This window comes from Phalangium opilio, unplaced genomic scaffold (genome assembly GCF_054372755.1).
Source record: "Phalangium opilio isolate 3A_F unplaced genomic scaffold, DU_Popi_V2 ptg000209l_1, whole genome shotgun sequence".
In the NCBI taxonomy this organism is placed as follows: domain Eukaryota; kingdom Metazoa; phylum Arthropoda; class Arachnida; order Opiliones; family Phalangiidae; genus Phalangium; species Phalangium opilio.
The window spans coordinates 15,398,960-15,426,685 of NW_028324217.1; the positions used below are offsets into that span (position 1 = coordinate 15,398,960).

General features: G+C 38.8%; 1 protein-coding gene and 3 non-coding genes across 4 annotated transcripts; 1 reads left to right on the forward strand and 3 right to left on the reverse strand.

Annotated features, from left to right (window-relative positions):
- Positions 1-4,967: 4,967 nt before the first annotated feature.
- Positions 4,968-8,127, forward strand: LOC149620812 (uncharacterized). Its single transcript, XM_089855818.1, has 4 exons — positions 4,968-5,981; positions 6,050-6,330; positions 6,395-6,564; positions 6,678-8,127. Exons 3-4 carry the CDS (start codon positions 6,410-6,412, stop codon positions 8,125-8,127), a joined length of 1,605 nt encoding a protein of 534 aa, XP_089711944.1. The 5' UTR covers positions 4,968-5,981; positions 6,050-6,330; positions 6,395-6,409.
- A 16,757-nt stretch (positions 8,128-24,884) lies between these two features.
- Positions 24,885-24,957, reverse strand: TRNAV-CAC (transfer RNA valine (anticodon CAC)). Its single transcript has one exon. It is a non-coding gene; the product is annotated as a tRNA-Val (tRNA).
- Positions 24,958-25,022: 65 nt separating this feature from the next.
- Positions 25,023-25,095, reverse strand: TRNAV-CAC (transfer RNA valine (anticodon CAC)). Its single transcript has one exon. It is a non-coding gene; the product is annotated as a tRNA-Val (tRNA).
- A 65-nt stretch (positions 25,096-25,160) lies between these two features.
- TRNAV-CAC (transfer RNA valine (anticodon CAC)) lies at positions 25,161-25,233 on the reverse strand. The gene has a single exon. It is a non-coding gene; the product is annotated as a tRNA-Val (tRNA).
- Positions 25,234-27,726: the final 2,493 nt, after the last annotated feature.

Below are 27,726 nucleotides of genomic sequence, written 5' to 3' on the forward strand. Positions count from 1 at the left end.
TTTCCTATAAATTAATTGAAATAAAAAATTACTTATCTCAGATTTTTCAACAACAATTCCATTTTCCTGAAACGTTTTATCATGAATTTTTTTCTTTTCAATGGAGAACGTACTTTAATTTTCAACTAATTCTCTCATTAATAATGTATTTTATGCGGTCTTTTAGAATACAAAGGGGGGCTGTTATCACCTTTCTAATATTTGATAAACGGGTTCGTTTCTTCTTTAAGCACAGTCACAATTATTGAACTGTGTATATCAGTACTTGTGGGAAAGATTTTAGAAGTGTTGGTTGAGTTGCTATTTAGTTGACAACATTATGAAAACTTGATGTGTTTAAAACCTTTTGAAAGGAAAATTCTCGGAAATTAGAAAATAAAGTGTCAATTTGATTAAATTTACACGATATCCCTCAAAATAATAAATTCATGATAAAATATTTCATAAAAATGGAATTGTTGTTGAAAAATCTGAGATAAGTAATTTTTCATTTCAATTAATTTATAGGAAACTAATCCATTAGCAGTAAAATCAGGTGATTGAATTAAATTCTGAAGAGTAGTAAAATACGGATTGTCTTTATAATTCAATAGAAAAAAATAATATCTGCGCTTCAGACATCTGGATAAACTCTTATCGTTTTTTTTAAGGCTTGGGCAAACCAAGTCTTTTTTATATAATATCTGTTCCTTCAGCCTTAATTTGTATTAATATATTATAAAAATAATTATATGCTTGTCAAACGTCATTAATTCGATGTTCCAGTAAGATGTTCATGAGCATATTGGCTCACTTCAAGTGCCTCTCATTATTTTATGGGAAAGATTAAAATTTTAAATCATTTGGCAGGGGAGTGGTAAATTAATTCACAATTGGTAGGCGGGTGGTAACTTATTTCATATAAAAAGGCGGTTGGTGACTCAATTAAGTTTAGTTGACCTTTTTGTATCGATTTAAAAAACCACGCGCCAGCACGAGCACATTTCATTGAAAGTTTGTTATTTAAGAATTTTCCCTTATATATAATAAGATTCTTCATCAAAAATAGACAACGAGCTTTCCAAGGCTCGAACCTGCAATGTTTTGCCTCGAATGCAAACGCGTTATCCTTTACGCCACAAGCCCGTACATCGTAACAAAACAATTTCTAAACATTGTATTTATAGGATTATTCCATTAATGTTGAATAAATGATCTGTAAAAATAAACAACGAGCTTGCCAGGACTCGAACCTGCAATCTTCTGCTCCATAGGCAGACGCGTTATCCTATGCGCCACAAACCCGATAAAGGCTGAATAAAATGCTATGCAAACAGTGTGATATATTTAACGGTTTTACCATATTTATAAATTAATTCAAATAAAATACTTATACTTAATTGTTCTTAATCAAACTTCAGAAGTTCAACATTCAATAGTTGCTTGATAATTCAAAAGTGTTCCGAACCTTAACTTCGCAGTAGTTTCTGAGTTATTCGATGGAGTGGACCACCAAAAATCCCATGCTTTTTCTATGGGACGCTAAGCCTAAAATCTGTGAATTACTTCTTTAACATTACGGGAGGGTGTGGGTTCTTATCTAGAAGGGCCTACCGGCCCTCTAGAATATCGAAACTTGATGACAAGGTAGGACTTATTACCTACGGTAGCTATCGCTCCAACGAGAAACTTTCTACCAATGTCAAACTTACTCTAAATACTTTAAAAAGTAACCATACAATATGAAAAGTTTCGTTGTGGTTTGGAAAAGCAAATGGTACGAACTGTTATGAAAAACAAATATTTTTTATTAAATATAGATTTTTGTACTAAATATAGATTTTTGTATTAAATATAGATTTTTGTTGAAACATTGTATTAATAATTTTTTAATGGAAATCGATGAGAGTTAATTTTATATTTTCTATATGTAAGGAAATTAAGATGCCCTAAATTAAAAAAGGAAATTTGTTTAATTCGTAATTATAGAAACTTTGTTCCAGAAAATTTCTGTCGTGATCTTATGCATAACTTAGAATTACTGGAGTTAGTTGATCTTGAAGCAGGGGTGGTTGATCTTCAATCCTGCATAATCAACACTTTGAACATACATGCCCCCATAATTTCAAAACGAAAATGCATAAATAGTCCTCCTTGGCTAAGTAATGAAATAAAAAACACTATGCACCTTAGGGATATAGCGAAAAGGAAATCAAATAATAAGGCACTATTCAAAGAAGAATATAAATACTATAGAAATCTGGTAGTCAAACTAATTCAAAAGGCCAAAAAATCCTACTTTCAGGACAAAATAAAAGAAGGGGTTAACTTATGGAAAATAGTAAAACCTCATATTAAGGAGAAAACTAAGACAATTTCTAATTTAAGATATAACAATGTGGAGTATAATAATTTCGCAGATATAACCACGAAATTGAATGAGCATTTCACAAAAAATCAAAGCACCTGTAAAAATATGGCATATGATATAAGTTTACCAACCACACATTGCCCGCTTTGGTCCCATTGAACCGAATTCCCATTCGACAGAAGGGGTTTTTTTTGGGGTCCCATTCGACCGAACGTAGCCAAAGGTGCGATTTTATTATAGTCCCATTGGACCGAAATTCTATTGAACTGGAAGAAGACATACTGTGTGGTTTTGCATTAAATATATTTTTAATTTCACAACTTATTATTGTTAAAATAAATGTGAGTTGAAAATGTATTACTGCACTTATTTTAACTACGTTTTAATTACGGCGAACCTCACCTACCCTAGCCTAACCTAACCCAACCCAACCTTGTTTGGAGATAAAAAGATTATTTATATGAGTATTAAAAGCCCGCCTCTTACCACGAACAATTTATTAGCAATAATAGAAATATTTTGCAAAAGATGTCAGATAATTAATTGGAGAATATTTTGGAAAAGGTGGCAGCTAATTAATGGGAGAATATTTTGGAAAAGGTGGCAGCTAATTAATAGGAAAATCTTTTGGAAAAGGTGGCAGCTAATTAATAGGAGAATATTTTAGAAAAGGTGGTAGCTAATTAAAAGGAGAATATTTTGGAAAATGTGGCAGCTAATTAGTAGGAGAATGTTTTGGAAAAGGTTGCAGCTAATTAATAGGAGAATATTTTGGAAAAGGTGGCAGCTAATTAATAGGAGAATGTTTTGGAAAAGGTGGTAGCTAATTAAAAGGAGAATATTTTGGAAAAGGTGGTAGCTAGTTAAAAGGAGAATATTTTGGAAAATGTGGTAGCTAGTTAAAAGGAGAATATTTTGGAAAATGTGGTAGCTAGTTAAAAGGAGAATATTTTGGAAAATGTGGTAGCTAATTAGTAGGAGAATGTTTTGGAAAAGGTTGCAGCTACTTAAAAGGAGAATATTTTGAAAAAGGTGTCAGCTAATTAATAGGAAAATCTTTTGGAAAAGGTGGCAGCTAATTAATAGGAGAATGTTTTGGAAAAGGTGGTAGCTAATTAAAAGGAACATATTTTGGAAAAGGTGTCAACGAATTATTGGAACCAAACCAAACCAAACCTAAACTAACCTAAGCTAAGCTAAGCTAACCTAACCTAACCTAACCTAACCTATGCTAACCTAACCTAACTTAACCTAACCTAACCTAACTTAACTTAACCTCACCTATGCTAACCTATGCTAACCTAACCTAACCTAACCTAACCTATGCTAACCTAACCTAACCTAACCTATGCTAACCTATGCTAACCTAACCTATGCTAACCTATGCTAACCTAACCTAACCTAACCCCACCCGAAACCAAAATATTAAAATTTTAATTTAAAATTTAAAGACATTGATGGAACTACCATTAAGACTGTACTTCATTTTAAGCACAATTTGTTTATTAATTCTATATATCTCTTGCCTTGAAAGGAATAAAAGTGAGCGTTATAATTAGTATCACGAAACATTTACTTTTAATATTATTAACATACGTTTCGGAGATTCGAACCAACAACCAATCGCTTCGCAGTCCAACATCGTATCCACTACACCACCGAATCGCTGACGGCTACAGTGTTTCAAGTTATATTCATGTATTTTTTAGGAGCATATTCGGACGATTGGGATTTCGGTCCATCGGGAATATAGCCATTAGGCTGGAAATCTAAAATCATTGCGGGATATTCGGTCGAATGTTATTTCGGTCCATTGGGAATTCGGTTGAAAGGAACGATACCCATTGCCCAACAACATTTGACTTATCTGAGATTTCCGAGGACATCGTGTTTAAACAGTTAAAAAGCCTAAGATCGACCAAAACAGATGGTTTAACTTGTACATTGATAAAGGGTCTAATACTTGCACCATACCTAACCAAACTTATAAACTTATCGATTCGAAGTGATACCTTTCCATCAAAGTGGAAAGAAGGTAGAGTAATACCTTTATTCAAAAAAGGAGATCGAGCAGACCCTAACAATTATAGAGGTATCTCTGTCTTGCCGGGTCTTTCTAAGATATTGGAAAAATGGGTGTTTGAACAACTAATGAACTATGTTACATCTAATAATTTGCTATATGAAATGCAAGCTGGACTTGTACCAGGTCATTCCACAACCACCTGCGTTATGAATCTGTTTGAAAACACTTTAGAATCATTGGATAGGGGAATGTATGTGGGTATAGTATTTGTGGACTTATCGAAAACTTTCGACTGTGTAAACCATGAGATATTACCAAAAGCGACATAGAAATAACAAAAAGTGTAGGACTTAACGGCTCAGCCTGCCTTCTACCGTAGAAAACATCACGTTTGAAGAGCTCCAAACGTGTGTTAACCCTATAGCCAGTAAACGAGCTCTAAGAGGGGCGCGCCCGTGACGTCAATAGTTGCATTTTTTCCATATTCTCTCTAAGAAAGTAGTCTCCCTTACCAGGCTAGGAAATAAGACAGGTTTACAGGTCAAAAACCAGTTTATTAATAGCTTGGACCACTTTTTTTATTCAAAACGTGAGGCTCACTGGTCCCAATGACTAGTTTAATAATTCCTACTTTTATTAAAAATTGATATGGGGACCTCTTTAATTATTTTCATTTGAACATAAATTTCGACTCCATGAGTCCAGTTGTGTATACAACCCTAAGCCGAGAGAGATTCTTTTAGAAGAGAGAACGACCACAAGTCCTGTGACCAGTAGAAAAATATATTGGGGAAGGGTCACTGGTCCCGGGACCAGTTTCATATTTAAGACATCAGGGGGTCACTGGTCCGGAGGACTAGTTCAGAAATAAACCTTATTTCCAAGCCTGTCCCTTACAGGCTCTGTTCCGCCTAGCGGCGTTTTCCTCAGGTCGAGTGGCTGCCAGTCCTGGAAATAAGTTTTTTAACTGTGTCGTCTGATCTCAGTGGTCTGTCTTACAGAATTTTAAAGACGAGAGTATAATTTTATAGTATAAATCAGACAACTTAAATCTTGATATGCCTCGAAAAAAGGTTCTAAGCGACGGGCAACGCTCTGATTCTACCCAGTGTAACTTTTATTTGAAATATACTGCTTCTAAATGTATTCAAACAGAGTTACAAAATGTTAGCCAAGGCTTAACAAAAGCGATAAGTCAAAGCCCTGTTGAGACTGTTGTTCAGTTAGAATTAAAGAATTCAATGCCTAAACGAATGATAAATTCCTCAACACAATATATATATAGCAAGTTCACACGCGAAAGAGAAATTCAAACAGACAACGATCTAAATCCTAACCAAAATGAAAACCTCCGGACATTTTCACGACAAACGCAAACTGCCAATAGTTTTGAAGTACGAGAAACACAAACTGAAATTATTGGTACTCAGGTAAATCATGAAACGTGGAATGATATAAACATGTTTAAGACGCTCAAGAGAAAACGAACACAAAGTGACAAGGAAACATATGTCGATTTTTGTCTCCCGAGAGAAAAAAGGTGTAAACCGTCAGAAAGTTTAGCTCTTTTGGCTCTTTAAAACTTCATATATGATTTAAATTGGCGTAAGTAAATATAACCATAATCCAATACCTTTGTTACTGCATAAATTTCAGTCTATAATCTCTTTTAGCGAGTCTCAATATTATTTTTGCTCGGAATTACGATGGATTAATTGAACAAATTCAAGTAACGAATGTTGACACGCTCATTGCTATATCATCCTCCTGCAGCGAATTTCCTGTTAAATTAATATTTTCAAGTAGTGGTCTACTGTCTATAGCCAGACTCTTCAAGCCGTTAGATAATGTGCAATATTTTGATTTTGCATCGGAGAAACTGGACGAGGAAGCCGTTAGTAAAGCTCTATCAGAATTAAACGGAAAGCAAGTTTTTTGTTGCGACATATCCAAGGTATTGTATAGTCATTAGAATCATTGAGTACGTCTTTCGTTTTTGAAATTCTTGACTGGTTTAGAGCGACTGCGAGAGTATGGAAACAACCAAAAATTTATTGCGATTTGAATATCCTGTGGAACGATTTCAATCTAAAGAGTGCCTATTATGGTTCATTCCACCCTCCAATGCTCCTAGAAACAAATTAAAAAACAAAATTTACATGTTCAGTAGATGCCAGGCGCTTAACTGGTATGATTTTATAAATTTTAGTTGAGAAATTGCGTTCATAAGACTCTCATATCTTATGTTTCAATTTACGGATTTATTATTAATTATATTAAGTACATTCGTCTATTAAATAGGTACTTAAAGGACCGAAAAGCTAAACTTTTAACACTTACACCATCTCGCAAGGCAAAGAGGGCTACTATAAGTTCAAGATGCAAAATAAGTGTACTAACTCCTCGATCCAAAAGAAAATGGATGAGAGAAAATAGGATTTATCGTTGCAAACTAAATAAAGAAATTAAAATGTTAGAGAGGAAGGTAGAAGAAAATAGGGTTTACCTAAGTGAAAATCAGAGTAAAGAAATGTCAAATGCAATAAAGCAAATAGACAGTAAATTTCAAGATGAACTGGAAAAGGTACTCGGGGAAGTAAATTCTAAAAATCCAGCCCTGGGTTTAGTATTACGAAAAGCTTGGAAAATGGATGTGGAGCGGGAAACAAATGATTTTGCGAAAGATCAAGAAAGATGTACCAAAGGAAACAAGGGAAATCGGTGGAGCCCATTGACATACAGGATTGCGCTTAGTGTATATTCAAGGTCACCAGCAGCTTACGAAGCACTTGCGTCCTTTGACATCTTCAAACTACCAAGTGTCCATACCGTTAGAGCCAAAGCTCGTGAGATACCAAGCGAACAGGGGATAGATTTGATCATTTTACGTGCGGAAGCGGAAAGGTTTGAAGCTCATTGCCTGAAACAGATGGGTGACGTTAAACCTGTCAAAGAAGGCTTCCTGATATTGGATGAAGTCAAAGTAATTGGGAAACTACTTTGGAATTCCAAAAATGATCAGTTTATGGGTTCCCAATTAAAACCAGAGGAACTGTCATCTTTAGAAGACTTATACAAACATTCTAATACATCTGAAGTGTTAGAAGCGGAATATGTTTTGCAATTCCTGTTTAGATGTTCCACTACCAAATTTGACATAATTGGTCCATATTTTATGTTTTCCAAGCCCGTGTCCCATAGCATTATCTCTCAAACCATTACACGTGTGATCTGGGCCTTTCATAGTGTGGATATAGACACAGTAGGATTAGTTTGTGATGGCGGAAGCTCAAATTGCACCTCACTACGTCACAGTTTGGGAGTAACATCTGGTCATATACCAACACCAGAAAAACATGAGGGAGTTTACAACTTCAAAATACTTCCAAGATTTCCGAATCTTTGCCTCTTTGATCGGTGGGTTTACTGGATCATATGTCCTTCCCATCAATTAAAGAATATGATCAACGCCCTTCATCACTCCCAAAAAGATGGAACACGAGAGTTTAATAAAGGTGGAATAAGCTTTGGTTGGCAGCAAATTATAGATATGAAAGCAAGGGAAGATGACAGACGAGACAACGATGAATTAGTTCATGTGAAGAAATTGTGTCAAGCCCATATAGACCGGGACCCTTGGACAAAATTAAACGTTGGCCCCAGGGCCGGATTAACAATATTTTGGGCCCTAGGCAAGGCCTTAGACCCGGGCCCCCAGCCCCCCAACAGACCACAGTTTAAGAGAATCTAAGAGACATACTATTTTCTATCCCTTTAATTGACTTAACACTTAACTGCATATTTAAATTTCTTTTTGAACTCAATAGTTAAATTTCTTTCATTCTAACTCAAGAAATTTATCAATTATCTCTTCATAGTCTATGAAGTTGTTTAGTAAATCCTTTTCAATATATATAAGATAAAGAATTTAATTTTTACTGGGCTAATGTGGTTCTTAGGTAGTTTTTCACTCTTTTTACCTCTCCGTGTGACGTAGTCCAGGAGAGGTTCTGTAACGGCCGTGTCTGTGTGTGTGTGTGTGTGTGTGTGTGTGTCTGTCTGTCTGTGTGTCTGTCTGTCTGTCCGTTGTTACACCCACGTGACCGCGTTCGCAGTTTGCGTATCGGAGCAAACGTGTTCGCCATTTCCGAACTGCTTTCGCAGTCACGGAAATGGCTCCTCTACTTGAGTTCTCACACCACCATCTTCTGGTCTTTGTCCATCCCACACAGACACCAGTCTGTTCTTACTGGCTTCTAATCACCACCATATTTTGTTCTTCATCCATCCCCATGGACACCAGTCTGTACATAATGGCTTCTAATCACCACCATCTTCTGGTCTTCGTCCATTCCACTTGGACACCAGTCTGTACATACTGGCTTCTAATCACCACCATTTTCTGTTTTTTGTCAATCCCACATTGACACCAGTCTGCACTTACACTGGCTTCTAACACCACCATCCACTGGTCTTCCGTCTAATCCACATAGACACCAATCTGTATCATTGGCTTCTACTCCATTATCATCGTTTGGTTTTAGGATATACGCGGCGATCAGCTAGGGTTACGAGAAACGTCTAGCCTCCCTAAGGTGGGATCGCCACCAAAGGTTTTCGCAATTGCGCTTTTTCCTTACTATTATAATGGAAACGAATCGTATATATACCCCAAAATTTGAAGAAAGTGGGCAAGAGGGGTACCCTTCACTTTAAACGTCAATATTAGCAAAGTGTGAGATGATAATAGGTATAACTTTATTTTAAACGATTTAACTATTATTAATGTTAATTATTGAAGATTAAAATAATTAAAAATAATTATATTTATTTAAATATTAAAGATAAACCTCTCGTGCAAAGAGAGAGATTATCATCGCCTCCTATATCTGCCAAGGCCCGTGCATGCGATATATTTCATTCATTGCCTCCTATATCTATCAAGGCCCGTGCATTGCGATGTATTTTTCAAAACAACAACCAAAATGGGAAGCTCCTCTCAGAAACATAATAATTTCTTTTCTCTGTATATGAAATGAAAATATGGATAATATTGCGCTCCTTCTTTAATGGTATCAATCCTTGCCTGTCTATTAATATTTTACGTAGTAGTAATACGTTTTTAGCGAAGTTTAGAGAGGATAAACATAAGCGAGATTGTTTCGGAAAAAAAATACTGCTTCCACTAATGGGTTTATACTCCTTGTGTCTGTGTGTGTCCGTCCATTGTTACACTAGTGCGTCGCGTTAGCAGTTAGCCTTGTGTTGATGTGTTAAGAAATCATACAGAACCTTAATATTCCCTTTTTCCATAATATAAAGTGAATATGTGGAAGTATTTTTCGTAATTATGATGCATTAAGTACTTTTGTAGCTTTAAAGCTCTGTTTCATTTTGATATTCCAAAGATTGTTTTTAATATTGTTATTTGAAATGGCTGTTTACATATTGCTTAAGCTATACTACATCTGTATATAGAATAATCCTTGGTTTAGTGATTTCATGAAGAAAACTAAGACCTAGACTCCGGCGGGTATAACAAGTATTATCCGCAATAGGCTTAGAGAAATAAAGAGTGAATAATTGAGGCCTGAGGTGAAGTAAACTTGTGGCTTTGATTTTCGTGTCTGTAATGAAGAGACATCAACGGTTCAGAGTGAGCCGAAAGTTAAATACACTCTTAAATAATCATGTAAAGATTTTATAATGGAAGAAAAGATCATGGTGGCAATTTAATTAGTAAAAGGGCTAATGGTGAACGGGTAGAAGCTACAGACTTATTATTCTCTTTATGGTGCGCATTGACTATTAGTGCGTCTAGCTACAATTTAGCTTTGGTGTTATTTAACGTTAACATTCATGTTGGCAAACTAAGAATATTGTTGAGGTGAGACGAGACGATAGTGTTTACACTGCAAACCAGTTGTGAATGCAGCTATCAGAATATAGGCTAAACAGCTGAAGCGCAGACTTCACTTCCTGTTCTTTTCCCCATTGACTGATTTCCATGTGTCCAAGATTTATCCCTATTGGATGTAAAATGTCGTCTGCTTTACTGTACATTCGCTATGTTTGGAATACTGCTTCAATATTTCGTAAATTTTTACTTCAAAAAAAAAAAAAAGAAATAATTCCATATCTAGGTAAATAAGTTTGTAGTAGTAGACCTCTTGACACGGAGAGGTAATATTTTGGTTTTCCCAACTTGTTAAAGCTGAAAAGGATCTTTCGCCACTTGCATTGCAAACACAACTAAATTCTCAAAACAATTTCTAAGTTTAGAAAAGTTGAAATGATATTATTGGTACGAATGAAGGAATGAAAGAATTCTGGGTTTTTGCTTTCTTCATTCTTCACGAAATGCTTGAAATGTAGCAGTTCGTTTTCAAGCTCTTCAAAATTTAAATCATTGCAATACGTTTCTGCCAATTCTTGGAAAGCTCCAGAGAAAGATTCATCGGGGGCATGAATGTTAAAAATAGGTTTGAACTTTTCATCAGTGTCCTTGTTAACTTCAGATTGTTTTTTAGTATTTGTCATTAGATACGACGTAAAACACTTTTATTTTGAAAGCGCCCCGTCCACTCAGTTTGTTTTTAGCCACATCGTATGATGTACATCTACGATGAGGCTCTTAGTTTGGCCTCGTTTGGTTCGTGTATTTTAGGAGGATGGGCATTTTAATAGTAACTTTAAGCATTGCATTTAATCAGTGGCGTCGGAACCGGGGGGCAGGGAGGGCTCAAGCCCCTGCTCTAACGAAATGTGAGGGGGCGCAGCCCCTCACATTTGGTTTTTAATTTTCTTACTTTGTATTCATTTAGGTATTAAATTTTAGATTAAAAATAAAAAATTGCTATATTTTAGGACCTACTGCATTACAAAAAATTGTAAAGCATATTTTAGCTATACTTTCTGAATTTCTTTAATAGTAGTCTCACCCCTTGACAAATACGGTCCAGGGCTGATACTAAGTCACTTTTTTCGAATTCGGTTACTAAAAGTCACTTTTCCAAAAATTAGTTACTATTTGCCATTTTTTTGGATTTTTGAGTCTTTCGGTGTTATTTATCTTCTCGACCACAAAGTTAAACTTAATATATTTGTCTTATGACGGTTTAAACGAAAAAATAGCGAGATCACAGTTGATCAAAGTCCAAAATCGTGGAGCTCGCTTCGCTCGCTCAGCAAATTTTTAACTTATTATTTAAAATTAATCCAATTCAAATGAATGTTTGTTTTATTTTTGAATGCTTTGCATTCTGTAATTGAATTTCGCCGTAGACCTTTTATGAGGTGACCTTTCTTTTGACTGGAAATATCTAAGACCATAGATTGGGCTTAATTACGACTCCGACCTTTAAAATATCTTTTAAATCGGTCATCTCTGAAAACATTTCATTTCAAGTGGCCCTTTTTATAGCTTGATTTACCCCTATTTAGTCCCTTTTTGCTTTTTATTTCTAAATTAATTAGTCACTTATTCAACTAAAATTGAGCGTATGAGTGAGTATCACCCCTGAATACCTTATGCATAGTCTCATTCCAGGTTAATATCGTCTTACAGTCTCATGCCTCATCCCCGGTGTATATCTATAATTATACTATTTAAAATAATACTTGTGTAAATTACGACAACAGCTTTCAAAAGACGCTCCGGAGCAGGTTTGGGGCGTTATCCCATACATCCTCCCTGGTCTTCATCGGAGCCCGAGCCCCCCAACTTCAAAACACTTCCGACGCCCCTGCGTTTAATTGTATCAGTAAGGGTTAGCATTTTGAATTGTGTTTTACGATTGCTCGACATATTTAAAGCGAGATAAAGGATTATGGTGTTACCTTAATTAAAATGGAAGGTTTAATACTCCCTTTAAAATTCCTGTCACCAGTTGACAATAAGGGTTTCACGCTTTCAATCCCGCTCCCCTATATCAAAATTCAAAGAAATCGAGAGAATTTTCAAAAGCAAAAAGAAGTATATTCCGACGTTAAATTTAGAATGGCCTTAAGGAGATGTTAATTATTAGAAGTTACGTGTATTTCTCCACAAATCGAGAAGAATTTAAAAAAAAGCACTAACTTGTGGCCCTAAATATTACAATTATAATGTAAGTAAATTTATTGAAGTAAGGATTAAGGGTTATTATTTTTGTTAGGGCAACGAGGGGTTATTCACTCTCATTTTCTGTACTTCTTTTAATGGGCATTTACGGGTATTTCGTTTAAACACTGTTAAAGGATGCTCATCGTGGGGGTACTCACGTTTTTCGTTCGTGTCACACTATTATAATTATAACAGAAGTAAAAAATGAAGTAATCATTTTAAAACAGTTCAGGTAGCGCATCGAGGGCTATTCACTTAAATTTTCTGTACGCCTGTCAAGTACTGTACGATGTGGCTACTATTACGAGCCCAACCCTTGGGTCGCCTTGTTCTTTCCTGCGCCTTTAACATATTTACGTATTTTTTTCCCCTTTCTTCGTTACTTTTGTAAATTATCTCTTTTGTGAGCTGAGCAATTATTTAAATTATTTCAAATTATCACGACCACCCCGAATAAAGCTTCTCAAGGAATCATACAATGCAACCCCAGTGTTTAATGACGGTCAGTAACAACACGATTCAAAATGAAATTTCTTTCTCCGAGGATTACGACTTCTCAAAATACATTTCCATTGAATTTTTAAGTTTCTTTTCGTCTTTTTCTTTCTTCCTTTATAAATTGCCATAATGTTTTTGGGTAACGGTTTTTCCAACATTACGCTGCCGTTACATCTCACCTGGCTTTTCCATGGTGTCAGTGACGTTATGTTTTGGTAGAGAAAGAGGGGGAATATATTTTTTGGTTTTTCATTTTCTCAATTTTGGAAAACTAGCTGATTACGGGCCCCTCAGATATCCGGGCCCTAGGCAATTGCCTAACTTGCCTAGTGGTTAATCCGGCCCTGGTTGGCCCTGCCCTCATAATGCAGCAGAAAGAAGTCTTGGGTGAGCTCTACAACTATGCAAATCCCATGTTTGAAGAAGCACCTGCCGACAAAGAATCTGTAATGGCCTGTTACAACTATCTTTTCGCCTGTAGCCAGATATTTGAAAACGGATTGTTATCACATGATAGGGTTTACTCAACCGATTCTTCTCCAGTTAAATCAATGTTAGCAGGTTTAAAGTATTTCGAAGATTGGGCTACCGAAAGACTAAATGAAGGAGAAAAAATAACAAATAATAAGAAATTCTTGTCCTGGCAAACTTTTGAGCTTCTAAGAATATCTGTTTACGGTTTTATCGGTTATGTTGATGATATGAATTCAAGACTTCCAGGATCGTACTGTTATCCTGTAAAAATTAATGGATCAGCCGTAGAAACAGTTTTCAGCCAAATGAAGTATATTGCTGATGGACTAACTAGCGCCAATTACAAAAATGTCAGACGGTCTCTGGTAATTAAAAAATGCACTAGTACCGCGCAAAATGCTGAAGCACAATATAGAAAAGTGGACCTAGATATTGTTGACGAAATATGATAGAACCGTTTCTTATCGGTATATAATGAATCTGTATATTATGATTTTGACTAAACTGAAGTTGTATTGTTTGAATAATTGAAATATTTCTTAGTCTTCTTTAACATGGATGTGTGTTGAATATAATAGCATAAGTGAAATAGAAAATAATAAAAACAGCAATCTTAAATATCACAAGTTGTACCCTTTATTAATCACAATTAATATAACAATCACAATTAATATCACATAAGCCTCGAATTTCAAATAATAGGTTAACCTTTTCTTGCACATATCAAAAGCTTTACGCCTCTTTGGTGCATTTTTGGGTGGAGATTCGACGATTTTGGGCTTCTTAGATTGAACCTCACATTTCGTAGATGCTGTATTTATATCACAATCACTAGCTTTACGCTTCTTCGGTAATTCTTTGGCATTTTTTGGTTGTTCGAGTTGAGTCGTTGAGTTATGAGCTTTGGCTTTCCTCTTCTTAGGTAATTCTTTGGCATTTTTTGGTTGCTTTGGCATGCTTTGACTCGTTGAGTTATCAGCTTTGGCTTTCCTGTTCTTTGGACGATTTTTAGTGGGAGTTTTGACTATGTTTTTCTTTGTTGTTGGAACTTTAGAAGTAATTTTGGGATCTTTATTAATGGGTTGGTCAATTTCGAGACTCTTATCTTCAGTTTTCGTAATTTTTGGCTTTTTTGGAGTATTTTTAGAAGTGGGTTTGACAACCTTAGACTTACTATCAAGAGATTGGTCAATTTTTGGCATTTTTAAATTCTTCTTAACAATGTTTTTCGAGTTACAAACGCCTTTTTTCTTTGATCCTTTAGTCGGTAAAGCGTAGAGCATGCACCTTAAATTTTGGCCGCCTACTCCCCGTTTTCCTCTCCTTTCATTTCTTTTCCTTATTTGTGCTCGAATTAAATCAGCAATCTTAGCATGGGCAATTTTCCTTTGGTAGACACAGCGGAACTGTTCTAAGTGCTCTTGAGAAAATATACAGGGTGTTTCTGGAAAGTCTGGCACAAATTAACAGACATGTTCCTTGAGTCAAAAGGAGTCCGAAAGGTCCTGTGACGTTTTGGGGTAAAGCGCTCCGTTGCGACGTTATGGGCTCTCAAAAGTAGGCCGAAAAACAAGGAGATTTTGCAGAATTATATCACTAGTATTGTGGTTTTGACCCAATTGTTTTCGATTATTGAGCATAAGACAATGATCGAAATAAGTTCAAACCTAGTGGAAGACCGTGAACGTGTTAAACGGCCAAAACCGTTAATCCCTTTGTTTTCATTAGTGATTGTAATTAAAGGTAAGGAAAGTAGCTCAGATATCGGTTACTTGTTTGTTCAGATGTACTGGTAACTGACCAGTCTTTTATTCTTTATTTCAATTACTTTTACAATAATTCGAATGAAACCCTTAACCTTTACAATAATTCGAATGAACCCCTTAACCTTTACAATAATTCGTATGAAACCCTTAACCTTTACAATAATTCGAATGAACCCCTTAAATTTTAGAATAAATCGAGTCGAACCCATTATTTTTACAATAATCTGAATCGAACCCAATAATTTTACAATAATTCGAATCGAACCCATTACATTTACAATAATCTGAATCGAACCCAATAATTTTACAATAATTCGAATCGAACCCATTACATTTACAATAATTCGAATTGAACCCATTACATTTACAATAATTCGAATTGAACCCATTACATGTACAATAATTCGAATGAACCCCATTACATTTACAATAATTCGAATGAACCCCATTACTTTTACAATAATTCGAATCGAACCCCATTACTTTTACAATAATTCGAATGAAACCCAATTACATTGTTCTACAAAAATTGTTCAAAATGGGCACCATCAACGTTTAAGCAAACTTGCTTGCGTCTTTTGAAAGATTCACGAACACGTTCGAAGATTTCTGGCGTGTTACGGATGATATCACATCCATCAATTATCCTTTGTCGTAAGTCTTCGACATCGCGAACTACACTTCGGTATACCAAGTCCTTGAGATGGCCCTAAAGAAAAAATTCGCATGGGTTGAATACGGGAGATCTTGCTGGCCACGCAACAGTTCCGACTCGACCTATCCACCTCCGGGGAAACGCGACATCAAGATATGCTCTAACATGATGACTAAAATGGGGCGGTGCCGCGGTGCGCCATCGTGCATGAGCCACATTATTTGTCGCAGTCGTAACGGTACGTCCTCTAAAAGCTCCGGTAAATTGTCTCGCGGAAAGGTCAAGTACGCCTCCCCATTTAACCTCGGTTGCAAAAAATAAAGTCCAATTAAATGATCTCCTACAATTCCGCACCAGACGTTCAAACTAAACTGAACTTGATGTTTCATGACAGTGGTCGCATGCGGGTTTTGTTGCTTCCACTCGTGATAGTTATGTAAATTAAGTATCCCGTCACGCGAGAAATTGGCCTCGTCGGAAACTAGCAAAGTACGCGGAAAGTCTAAGTCATTTACCAGTGCCACAAACCACTGGCACAAATCGACCCGTCTCGGATAATCAGCTTGTACCTTTTTTCAAATGGTATGAGTGGAACTGATGTCCTCGAAGGATTTTCCAGACGAGTACATGGTTAACGCCCAATTGTCGTGCGACGTTCCTGGTACTGGTTGTTGGATCATCTTTGAAAATTGTCAAAACGGTGTCCTCTACATCCTCGGGAACAATCGCTGCACGAGGTTCAGGTCCCGACGGTTGAAGTTTCCCGGTTTCTCTCAAGCGTCGTTGAGGAAAGTGCTTCTGGTATAAGCGCCTAGCTTCCACCTCATTTCCCCGAGCCAGCTCATACATAAGATGCATATCTGAGTACTCTGCATTCATGAATTAGACCATGATTAGTTCCAGATAAGCTTCCAAATGTGCACGTCAGAAGTTGTTGTTGTAGGTTTTTTACAGACTGGTTAACCTTAACGTGCTTCATGGCGTAAAAGTAATGGGGTTCGATTCGAATTATTGTAAAAGTAATGGGGTTCATTCGAATTATTGTAAATGTAATGGGGTTCATTCGAATTATTGTACATGTAATGGGTTCAATTCGAATTATTATAAATGTAATGGGTTCAATTCGAATTATTGTAAATGTAATGGGTTCGATTCGAATTATTGTAAATGTAATGGGTTCGATTCGAATTATTGTAAAATTATTGGGTTCGATTCAGATTATTGTAAAAATAATGGGTTCGATTCGATTTATTGTAAAATTTAAGGGGTTCATTCGAATTATTGTAAAGGTTAAGGGTTTCATACGAATTATTGTAAAGGTTAAAAGGTTCAATCGAATTATTGTAAAGGTTAAGGGTTTCATGCATTCGAATTATTGTAAAAGTAATTGAAATAAAGAATAAATGACTGGTCAGTTACCAGTACATCTGAACAACAAGTAACCGATATCTGAGCTACTTTCCTTACCTTTAATTACAATCACTAATGAAAACAAAGGGATTAACGGTTTTGGCCGTTTAACACGTTCACGGTCTTCCACTAGGTTTGAACTTGTTTCGATCATTGTCTTATGCTCAATAATCGAAAACAATTGGGTCAAAACCACAATACTAGTGCTATAATTCTGCAAAATCTCCTTGTTTTTCGGCCTACTTTTGAGAGCCCATAACGTCGCAACGGAGCGTTTTACCCCAAAACGTCATAGGACCTTTCGGACTCCTTTTGACTCAAGGAACATGCCTGTTAATTTGTGCCAGACTTTCCAGAAACACCCTGTATATTTATCTAACGCTGGAATTGTCTTCAAACCGTCGAAAAATAAACGTTTGATTTCTTCGCTATTTCTTACGAGATCCATTGTTTTTGCTAAGAATTATAAACAAATTATTTGTTAATACGTGGTTAAGATATTGTTAAAATTAACTTTAAAGCCTACTTATTGCAGATAATGATCTAGTACTGTTGGCCCACTTTTTGTACTCGTTAACCACACTGGCTTATTTTAGTTACAAATGGAATAAGGTCCACATGGGGAATGAGTAGTCCTCCTTTGTTGATTTTTATGAGCGCTGGCGGAATATCTTCAGGAAATTGATCCATATTTCGGAGTGTCAGAGAAATTTTGTACATTTGATGAGCGTTATCGCGTTGTTTTTGGGAGTATGGTTTTTTTCCTTTAACAATTTTACTTTTAATTTGCATAATGCCTTTGTTTACACGCCAAATTTCACCAAGCGCACCACCACCTAGTCTGTTCATCGTATACAGTTCATCACTTTTAAAGTGCCGTATCTTTTTACCTTCATTTACGTTATTTGCTTTTACCGAGCCGCAAAATGTTTGAGGTTTGGTGGTTTCCACAAGTGAACCAGCGCTCTTCACAGTGTGAACCCTTATAGCTACCCATTGCATAATAGAAACTGCTAATTTTGACTCTGGGCTGCTTTTATCTAGTGCGTTAAATCCAAATTTAGGAGCATTTAAAAGGTACTCTTTCACCCATTGTGGCCAAGCAAACGCGAAACTTGAAGAACCACATTGAATATTTCTAAATTGCGCTTTCAAGTTTTCGTATTTTTCCGACATATCTTTAATAATTTGGGTTAAAAGTCCTTCACTGTGCGCAGTTTGAATAATTTCCTTACGTTTACCCGTTGTATCCGATCAAAAAAATCATTCTTGTAGTCATTAATGACTGAATCAGCTGTCACAATGATAAAATCCATTTTTTAAGCTAAGGCTTGCCGGTCTATCGTCGTTCGGCCATTTAAGACTGTACAGCAGACGCCGTCTCGCCGAGTCAAAAAAAAGCAACAGTAACTTTTTTTCTCGGCGCGCTTGCACAGTCCTGGCTAAGGTACAGTGAATAGGATCTTGCCGCTTCTCTCTAGCTTCGCGACAAATATTCCTCCACCGAAATTTCTCTCACTCACTCGGGGGGGTAGACATTGAGTATCGGGGCGCCCCGAACGTGATATATGCTTAAATTCGTTGAGTCCCACACTTCGTGTTATTTCTATGTCGCTTCTGATATTACTTAATGACCTAGAGAAATGCGGCCTAAATGTAAATGCTATGCGATGGTTTAAATCCTACCTCACAGAAAGAACTCAATCAGTCTCAATTGGTAATGTCAATTCGAGTACTATAAAGATAACTATGGGAGTGCCCCAAGGCAGTATTTTGGGCCCATTGCTTTTCAACATTTATACAAGAAATAACCACAAGTGTTTACAATTTTCGAAATCTTTCGAATATGCTGATTGTTATGATATGTACTACAGTTAAGTGACTAGGCGATAATGTATAACTTGAACAACTTTATTTCATGTTTAGTTTATAAGTTATTAACACAGTCTCTATTACGTTCCGCCCCGTAGCTTATTCTGTTAGACTTAATATAGGTAATCCCCGTTATCAATTTAAGATTGATAAGCGTTAGTTTTTTAGCAATAGATTAAAAATAGACTTTAAGCCTAGGCCTATTACAACAACTTTTTTTTTTCCTTTTACGAAGAGAAGAGATCTGGCTTTTTTGATATCCTGCCGCTCCTAGTGATTTGGTGACTGAATCCCTCCAGTGATTGACCTGGTCTGGCCATAATAGATTTGTTGCTTTGGGTCTCTCGGGTACTTGGGAATGATGGTGGGTTTTGTTCCCCGATCCGTGTTGACAGTTGGTTTCTCCGTGGTCTTTCTTCTGCCCTCATTGAGTCATGTTCTGGTTGGATTTCGTGGTCGATTTGGTTTCGGATCGGTAGTCTGATCATCATGTATGGTTCTGAATTTTCTTTTCCGTCTAGAGGTTGTTGTCGAGTTCTTGTTGTTGGAGTTGGGTTTTCATGGGCTGTTTTCGCGCCCATATTGGGGCGTAAATGCGTTCTTGTCCTTCTATACAGGCGCCCATTTTCTGCACGTATTATGTAGGAGTCGTCATTATGGTTGCGTTGTTGAACCCTTGCTGGTATCCATTGTCTTGGGCCTGCCATATACCTGACAGAACCGCCTGGTCGTAGATGAGGCAATGGTCTATTTGGACGTTCTCCAGCCTGTCGTGCCATGTCTTGCTGCCTCTTCTGCAGTGTGTTGGTTATTGTCCGTATCGGGTAATGTGGTCGCAATAGTGTTTCATTTGCGGTCAGCTGTGTGCGTACCCATTAGTATTTCCGCAGGGGATGGCAAGTTATGTTTCGGCGTGGTTCTATACTCCAGAAGAATGTGATCGAGGTCTGTCCCAGATTTCAAGGCTTTCTCCATGAGGTTTTTGATGGTCTGGATTGTTCTTTCCGATTGTCCATTGCCTTGAGGGTGGTTAGGACTTGACGTGCTGTGTTCGATGCTCCATTCACTGAGGAAATCCTTGAAGGCGGTTGAGTTGTACGGCGGACCATTGTCGCTGATTAGTTTCCGTGGTGCTCCATAACGTGCTATTTGAGGGGCAAGGAATTGTATTACCGCGTTGGCCGTCGTTGATTGTAGTTCTTGGGCTTCTACAAACTTCGAGTAGTAGTCGACCAATAGTATGTAGTGGCGTCCCTGATGTTGAAAGAGATCGGTTCCGACTTTATGCCATGGTAGAGGTGGGATAGGTAGTGGCTGTATAGGTGTAGCCGTATTTGCCCGATCATGTGTTCTGCATATGGCGCATTGTTGTATATATTCCTTGATGTCATTGGCCATGTTCGGCCAGTATACATGGATGCGGGCTTTAGCTTGACATGATGTGATTCCTTGATGGGCCGAGTGTATTTGCATCAGGGTGTTGTTTCGCAGTGTTTCAGGAACCACTACTCTATCGCCTCTATACAAGAGTCCATCTTTGAAGTGTAATTCTTCTTGTGCTGGCCAGTATTGCTGGGCGGTCTTATCGGTTATTTTATTCCTGTGAGTCTTCCAGCCTTCACTGGTGTAGCGGATGACAGCTTGCAGAGTTTGATCCTTTTCAGTTTCTGTTCGGAACTTTTCTTCCCTGGTGTGCGACATGGTCGTGAGACTGTAGACCGTAGCATTAGGCCCTTCCCGGAAGCTGGTGTCATATCGTGAATCTGGTAAAGTAGCTCTGGATAGAGTATCGGCAACATACAGCTGCGAGCCTGGGACATAGATCAATGTGGGATCGTAACGAGCTAGGCGAAGCGTCAGGCGTTGAAGTCTGGGGGACATCAAGTTGAACGGCTTCTTAATGACCGCGAGGAGAGGACGATGGTCAGTTTGTACCGTGACGTACGAGGCTGCGATATAAAAATTAAAGCGTTCACACGCAAAAAGAACGGCTAAAAGCTCCTTCTCGATCTGAGCATATCGGACTTGAGTCTGATCAAAAGTCATTGAGGCGTATTCGATTGGTTGGCTATCTTGTAAGAGTACAGCTCCGACACCGTTTTGACTTGCGTCTACTGACACTATGCATGGTATTTTGGGGTCGTATAGCTTCAGTACTGGTGTCGAGGCAATTGCTGCTTTAACATCATCATATGTGCGTTGAAGGTTGGCGTCCCAGTAGAATTCAACGTCAGCTTTCAGTAGGCTTCGTAATTGGGCGGTTCGCTCTGAATAAGAAGGTACGAATTTAGCTAGATAGTTCACCATACCGAGGAATCGTCTTAGGGCGCCTTTGTCAGTCGGTGGTGGTAGGTCCGTGATTGCTTTGATTTTGGCTGGGTCTGGTTTCACGCCGTCCTGGCTGATTATATGCCCGAGGTACTTAATTTGTGGTATTGCTAGCTGCATCTTGGATGTGCTGAATGTCAGTCCTACTTGTCTGGCTCTTTTCAGTACAGCTATTAATGTCTTGTTGTGGGTTTCCAGATCAGGTCCGTGGATAATAAAGTCGTCCGTAGATATCCGGACATTTGGTATATCACCAAAGATGTCTTGCATCACTTCTTGGAACAGCTGGGAGGCGGTTGCAATTCCATATGGTAGTCTCTTGAACCGGAACCTTCCGAATGGTGTCGAGAAGGTGCATAGCTGGGAGCTAGTTTTTGTCAGTTGGATCTGCCAAAACGCACTTTGTGCGTCTAGTACAGTGAAGAGTCTTGATACTGCCAGGTCAGCAAATATTTCTTGGCTTGTGGGCATTTGGAATTGCGATCTTAGTAGCGCCGGATTGAGATTCCTTGGATCGATACATATTCTGGCTCTGGTCCTTTTCTCTTCATGTTCCTCATTTGTCCCGGTTTCATCTGGAGACTTCTGTCTTGTGTGGTCGTTGCTTTCCGCCTGATTTTTCTTCATTTGTTGGTTATCTTTCCGGACAACCACCATCGGATGTACCCATTCAGAGGGTTCTTTAGCTTCCTCTATTACGCCATTTTCCATCATACGCTGCAGTTCTTTGTACACGTCGTCGCGCAGCTGTACTGGTATTCGTCTTGGTGGGCAAACTGTAGGATTTGTGTGAGGTTTTATGCGAAGTTCGTACTGGCCGGGTAATTTACCGATCTTGTCAAATACGTCGTCATAATCTGCTATAATCTCTCTTGGGTTTGAGGTCGTCAATGGATCCGTGTCCTTCTTTCTTCCTGGAGTACCTAACGAGTCCAATGTCATGTGACGAGGTGTATGCGTTGTTATCGTCGATGATGGTTTGTTAGCTCTTCCTTGTCGTTGGCTTGTTTTTGGTTGGTTAATGATGTTGCACTGTAGTCTAGCTATTAATCCTAATGTCATGGAGAGCTGCCCACTCAAAATTGGCGTCGCATCGGTGGGAACTACGTAGAATTGGCTGTAGCTTGATGCGACTTGTGACGAGCATGGGAGGAACGCTATTCCTATTACGGAGACAGTGTGACCAGAATAGGCCCGTATGGTATGTCTTGGTTTCATTAGAGGTGGTGCATCTAGTAGGCTGTTGAAGGCATCAATGGGTATGACGTTAACTTGTGAGCCGGTGTCTATTTTGAAGATAATGGCTCGTCCGGCTACCAGGACATTAGCTTTCCATACGGTGTCTGCCGACGTTTGGTGCTGATCATCCGATGTTGTGGTGTGGAGTGACAGCGAGTTCAGGTATAGTGGCTCCAAGGTTGCATCATCAGCGTTATAAGGTGAAAACTCCTGTTGTGTAGAGCAATGTGTTTCGGCAGGCGTTGGAAACTCACTTGGTGATATTTCTTCCAGTGTGCGTATTGAGCGACAAGTTGACGCCCAGTGATTCATGCGACCGCATGATCTGCATTGCGAGCCTTGTGCTGGGCAGGAGTTGTAGATGTGAGTCAGGCCGCAACGGTTGCACGTTGGGGTTGAAGAGGGGCGTTCTCTGTATCCTTGGGAATGGGATCTAGCCCGTTGTCGTGGGTGGAACTGCTGCCGCGGAAATCTTCTTGTCTCGCTGGCAGATCGTGGACGGTGTGGTGGCGCGAATTGGCGTTGTTGCGAGTGTCCTGGTGGACGTTGTGTATAGTTGTAATTAATGGCGTCAAGAGGTTCTACCATGTCGTGTGATGTGGGCAAGTTAGTCATTCGTTGTAAGTGGGCTGTTGAAGTTTCATCTGCCTGGCAAATTGATATGGCTTCGTCAAGGGTCAAGTCGTCTATTTGCAGCATCTTTTTCCGGGCTTCTGTAGACTTGGTACCGATGAGTATAGTGGTAGCTATTATTGAATCTTGTAGGTTGCCAAGTGCGCAACCAGGTGCAATGGTTTTCAGTAGGGTAAGGTACTGGTCGAAGGTTTGGTTCTGTGTTTGTTTTGTAGTAAACAGGAGATATCGCGAGTAGTTGGTGCTTTTGTATGGTTTATAATACTTATCGAAAGCTTCAAAGATGAGGGTTAAGGCCGATTTGGCGGGGTCGGTGGGTATCTTCAAAGTCTTGTATATTCGAATTCCTTCAGTTCCCAGGACATGCAGGAAAACGTTCTTCTGGTGTTCGGCATCTTCCTTGTCAAGTTTCGAAGCGGCGGCGAAGAAGGCGTACCTTTCCTTGTAGTCCTCCCACGATTGTGCCGGGTGGGCACCAGGAATGAAGGGTTCAGGAGGCCGTACAGACGTCATTTTCGTGTGAAGCAAGTGGTCGTCCCAATGTTGTATCCGAATTAAGTGTCCTACACTTCTGATACCATGTTATGATTATATAGAAACGTCTTGGTTTGGACCAAGGCCGAAAAAACAAACGATATGTGTGAGGTTTATCAATTGACTGAAGTTTCAGATATTGAAATTTTTTTCTAGTTCTTTTTATCCACTCAATCCTTAATCAATATTTAATTCAATCAACTGATTTTACTGTTAATCGATCTAGTCCCTCTAAATTAATTGAAAAAATTACATATCTACGCTTTTTCAAGAACAATTACATTTTCGAAAACATTTCATCATGAAATTAATTGTTCTTGAAAAAGGGTAGATATGTAATTTTTTCAATTAATTTAGAGGGACTAGATCGATTAACAGTAAAATCAGTTGATTGAATTAAATATTGATTAAGGATTGAGTGGATAAAAAGAACTAGAAAAAAATTTCAATATCTGAAACTTCAGTCAATTGATAAACCTCACACATATCGTTTGTTTTTTCGGCCTTGGTCCAAACCAAGACGTTTTTATATAATATCTGTTACTTCAGTCTTAATGTAATTAAATTTTCAATAATTATGTTTGCTTTACCGTCATACATTTGCACTCTAAAATATAATGGTGCATTCAAACACCATATATGCTGTTTTTTCCAGTGCCATAAAAGACATCATTTACTTTAACCCCATTTCTATGATCAATTCGCGCCATTTACTAATATTATTTGCAAGTATTAAGGAAATATTAAGCATTTATGCACCATTTACAGTGGCTTTTACCATCTTTTTTAGACAATCTATTGAACTTCTAATAATACTTAGTTTAATGGTTTTAAAAGTAGGGAAAAAGTACGCTACCTATGTCACCTTATTAAACCAAGTGAAGTGAAATAATTGTTAAATATATATTATAACCACTACACCACAGACACGTGGTAAGTCCAAGTTTTCCAAGAGATCTAACTAATTATTACGTCCAATCAAGATGGTTAAAACATGTACCTACCTGGGCTCGAACCTGGGACTTTCCGCGTGTGAAGCGAACGTGATAACCACTACACCATAGACACGTGGTAATACTGAGTTTTCCAAGAGATCTAGCTAATTCTTTTGCCCAATCACGATGGTCAAAACATGTATCTACCAGGGCTTGAACCTGGGACCTTCCGCGTGTGAAGCGGACGTGATAACCACTGCACCATAGATACGTGGTAGCACTGAGTTTTCCAAGAGATCTAGCTAATTCTTATGTCCAATCACGATCGTCAATACATGTATCTACCAGGGCTCGAACCTGGAACCTTCCGCGTGTGAAGCGGACGTGATAACCACCACACTACAGATACGTAGTGACACTGAGTTTTCCAAGAGATATCTAGCTAATTATTATGTCCAATCACGATGGTCAAAGCCGTACTTCTGTAATTAAGTAAAATTAACATACTTAGACATAATTGTTTTGATCAAGCTGGCCGATAGCACACCCTGAATACTTAATTGTTAATTTAAGATAATTCCGAAAAGTATCTTCGCTGTAGTTTTTAAGTTATCGGTGGGGAAAGATCACGAAAAACCCATGTTAATCTCCATAGGAAATTAGCAAAAGCGGGTGAATATTACTTTAACGTTACAAAACGGTATCAAGTCATATCTACAAGGGCCTACCGGCCCTGTAGAATATGTACTACAGTTAAGTAACTAGGCGATAATGTATAACTTGAACAACTTTATTTCATGTTTAGTTTATGTCGTATCGTGAAGCGGCAATAAAAAGGCGCAGGTAAAACTTAACACTTTATCATGTTCATAAAAGATTACGCAATTTATACGACGCGGTTACAGCGTTTGACTATTTGTAAGACTAGGCAATTAAACATTCAAGCGAGAAGTGGCGATTATTAAAACTGCTTCGCTATTTATACGGTGAATTCTTGTTGGTTAAAAAACAACGTCGTCGTAAGGTTTTTTGCTAGTTGGCGAAAAAGCGGCGTGACGTAACACTTTTCCTCCCTTGAAAGCGAAATTTCATGGCTTCTGATAGTACGTGAGACGTGTAGGTTCCTTGCGGATTCTTGCTGATCGACTTGATGTTTGGGGAGCATCCGGAGGTCCGCCTGCCATAAAGGTTTCTTGTTCTGCAGGATCTGTGTTGATGGTTGAAACGTCCGGCGTGTTAAGCATTTCTCGATCCGTTAGGGCTCCGTTGTTTGATACTGCGATATTGGTCGATTCTTGGTCGGATCTGGCATACTCTGCGATTTCTGAAGTTGCTGAGGCGTTGAACGTTCGTTGACTTGCGACTGCGTGCTCTGTGGTTGTCGTTCTCGGGAAGGGGATTTCTACCCTTGGACTTGCAGCTGCGTGTTCCGTTGTTGTCGTTCTCGGGAAGGGGTTTTCTACCCTTGGTCTGGTTTGGTTAAGGTGCCGACGCATTCTACCAAACGGAGTAACCACCGACGTCATGGTATTTCCCAAAAAGGCCGCGACCTTGCCCTCTTGCCACTTTGGTCCTCGTCCGTAATTCTTTACCCAAACCGGAGCACCTTGGCTAAACTTCTGGTTTACTCCGCCGGAAGTGTCTTGAGTGTGCTCGTTGACCGTTTTGTCCAAAGGTCTTAAGCTGTCTAATCGGCTGCGTAACTCTCGCTGTAGAAAGAGGAATGAGGGAGTCTGCCCTTCCTCGTTGGGTGAACGGCGATGTGATAAGAGGATTTTGGCCAGTCTCGCCTTCATTGTACCGTCTCGTAGCTTTGCTAGACCGTGTTTGATTGTTGACACTGCCTTCTCAGCGTGGCCGTTTGACGAAGGGTGATAAGGGGCTGTCGTCAAGTGTTTGATGCCGTTTTCTTTGGTAAACTCGCGAAATTCGTCGCTTGTAAAGCAGGTCCCGTTGTCGGATACCAAGCATTGGGGTAGTCCGAAACGTGCAAATATATCTCTCAGTATTTCTATCGTGGCGAATGACGTGGAAGACTCGGTGGGAACGGCTTCGATCCAGTTTGAGTAAGTATCGACTACTACGAGGATAATTTTCTTGTCGAGCGGTCCAAGGTAGAAAATGTGAACTCGTTCCATTGGACTCGATGTCTTGGGCCAGTTTGAATAGGCTGTTGCTGACAACGAAGCTTCTTGTTGGCAATAGTAGCAGGAGGAAACCAGTTTCTCTATGTCTTTGTCGATGTTAGGCCACCAAACTATTCTTCTGGCAAGACGTTTGGTTTTGGTAATGCCCAAATGACCTGCGTGAAGTTCTTCGAGTACTGACGGGCGGTGCTGCTCTGGAATGTAAACCCGGCTGCTCCATAATAGTAGGCCTGAGCTGATGGAAAGGTCGTGGCGTCTGGAGAAGAAGGGTTTCAGCGCTTCCGGTACGTCCTTTGGCCATCCGCTTTGAACGAAACGCATCAGTTGAAGCGTCGTGAGATTTTCTTCCAGAGACTTCCTGATGTCTTTCGCGGTCACCGGACCCGTGTTTATTTCATCCAGCAGCATCACGTACTCTGTCGGTTGAGGGGTAGTGTCGGCGGAGTGTGGTAAAGGTAATCGACTCATGGCATCCGCGTTCCCATTTAGCTTTCCTGGTCTGTATTTGATGGTATAGTCGTAGGCGGCCAAAGTTATGGCCCATCTTTGGATCCTGGCCACCGTGGTCGTCGGAACTTGCTTGGTATTTGCCAAAAGTACGGCTAGAGGACTGTGGTCTGTAATTAGAGTAAACTTCCTTCCTAGAATGTACTCTCGAAACCGAGTGACTCCAAAGATCAGGGAAAGTGCTTCCTTCTCTATTTGACTGTAATTCCTTTCTGCCGAAGATAGGGTTCTGGAGGCAAACATTACAG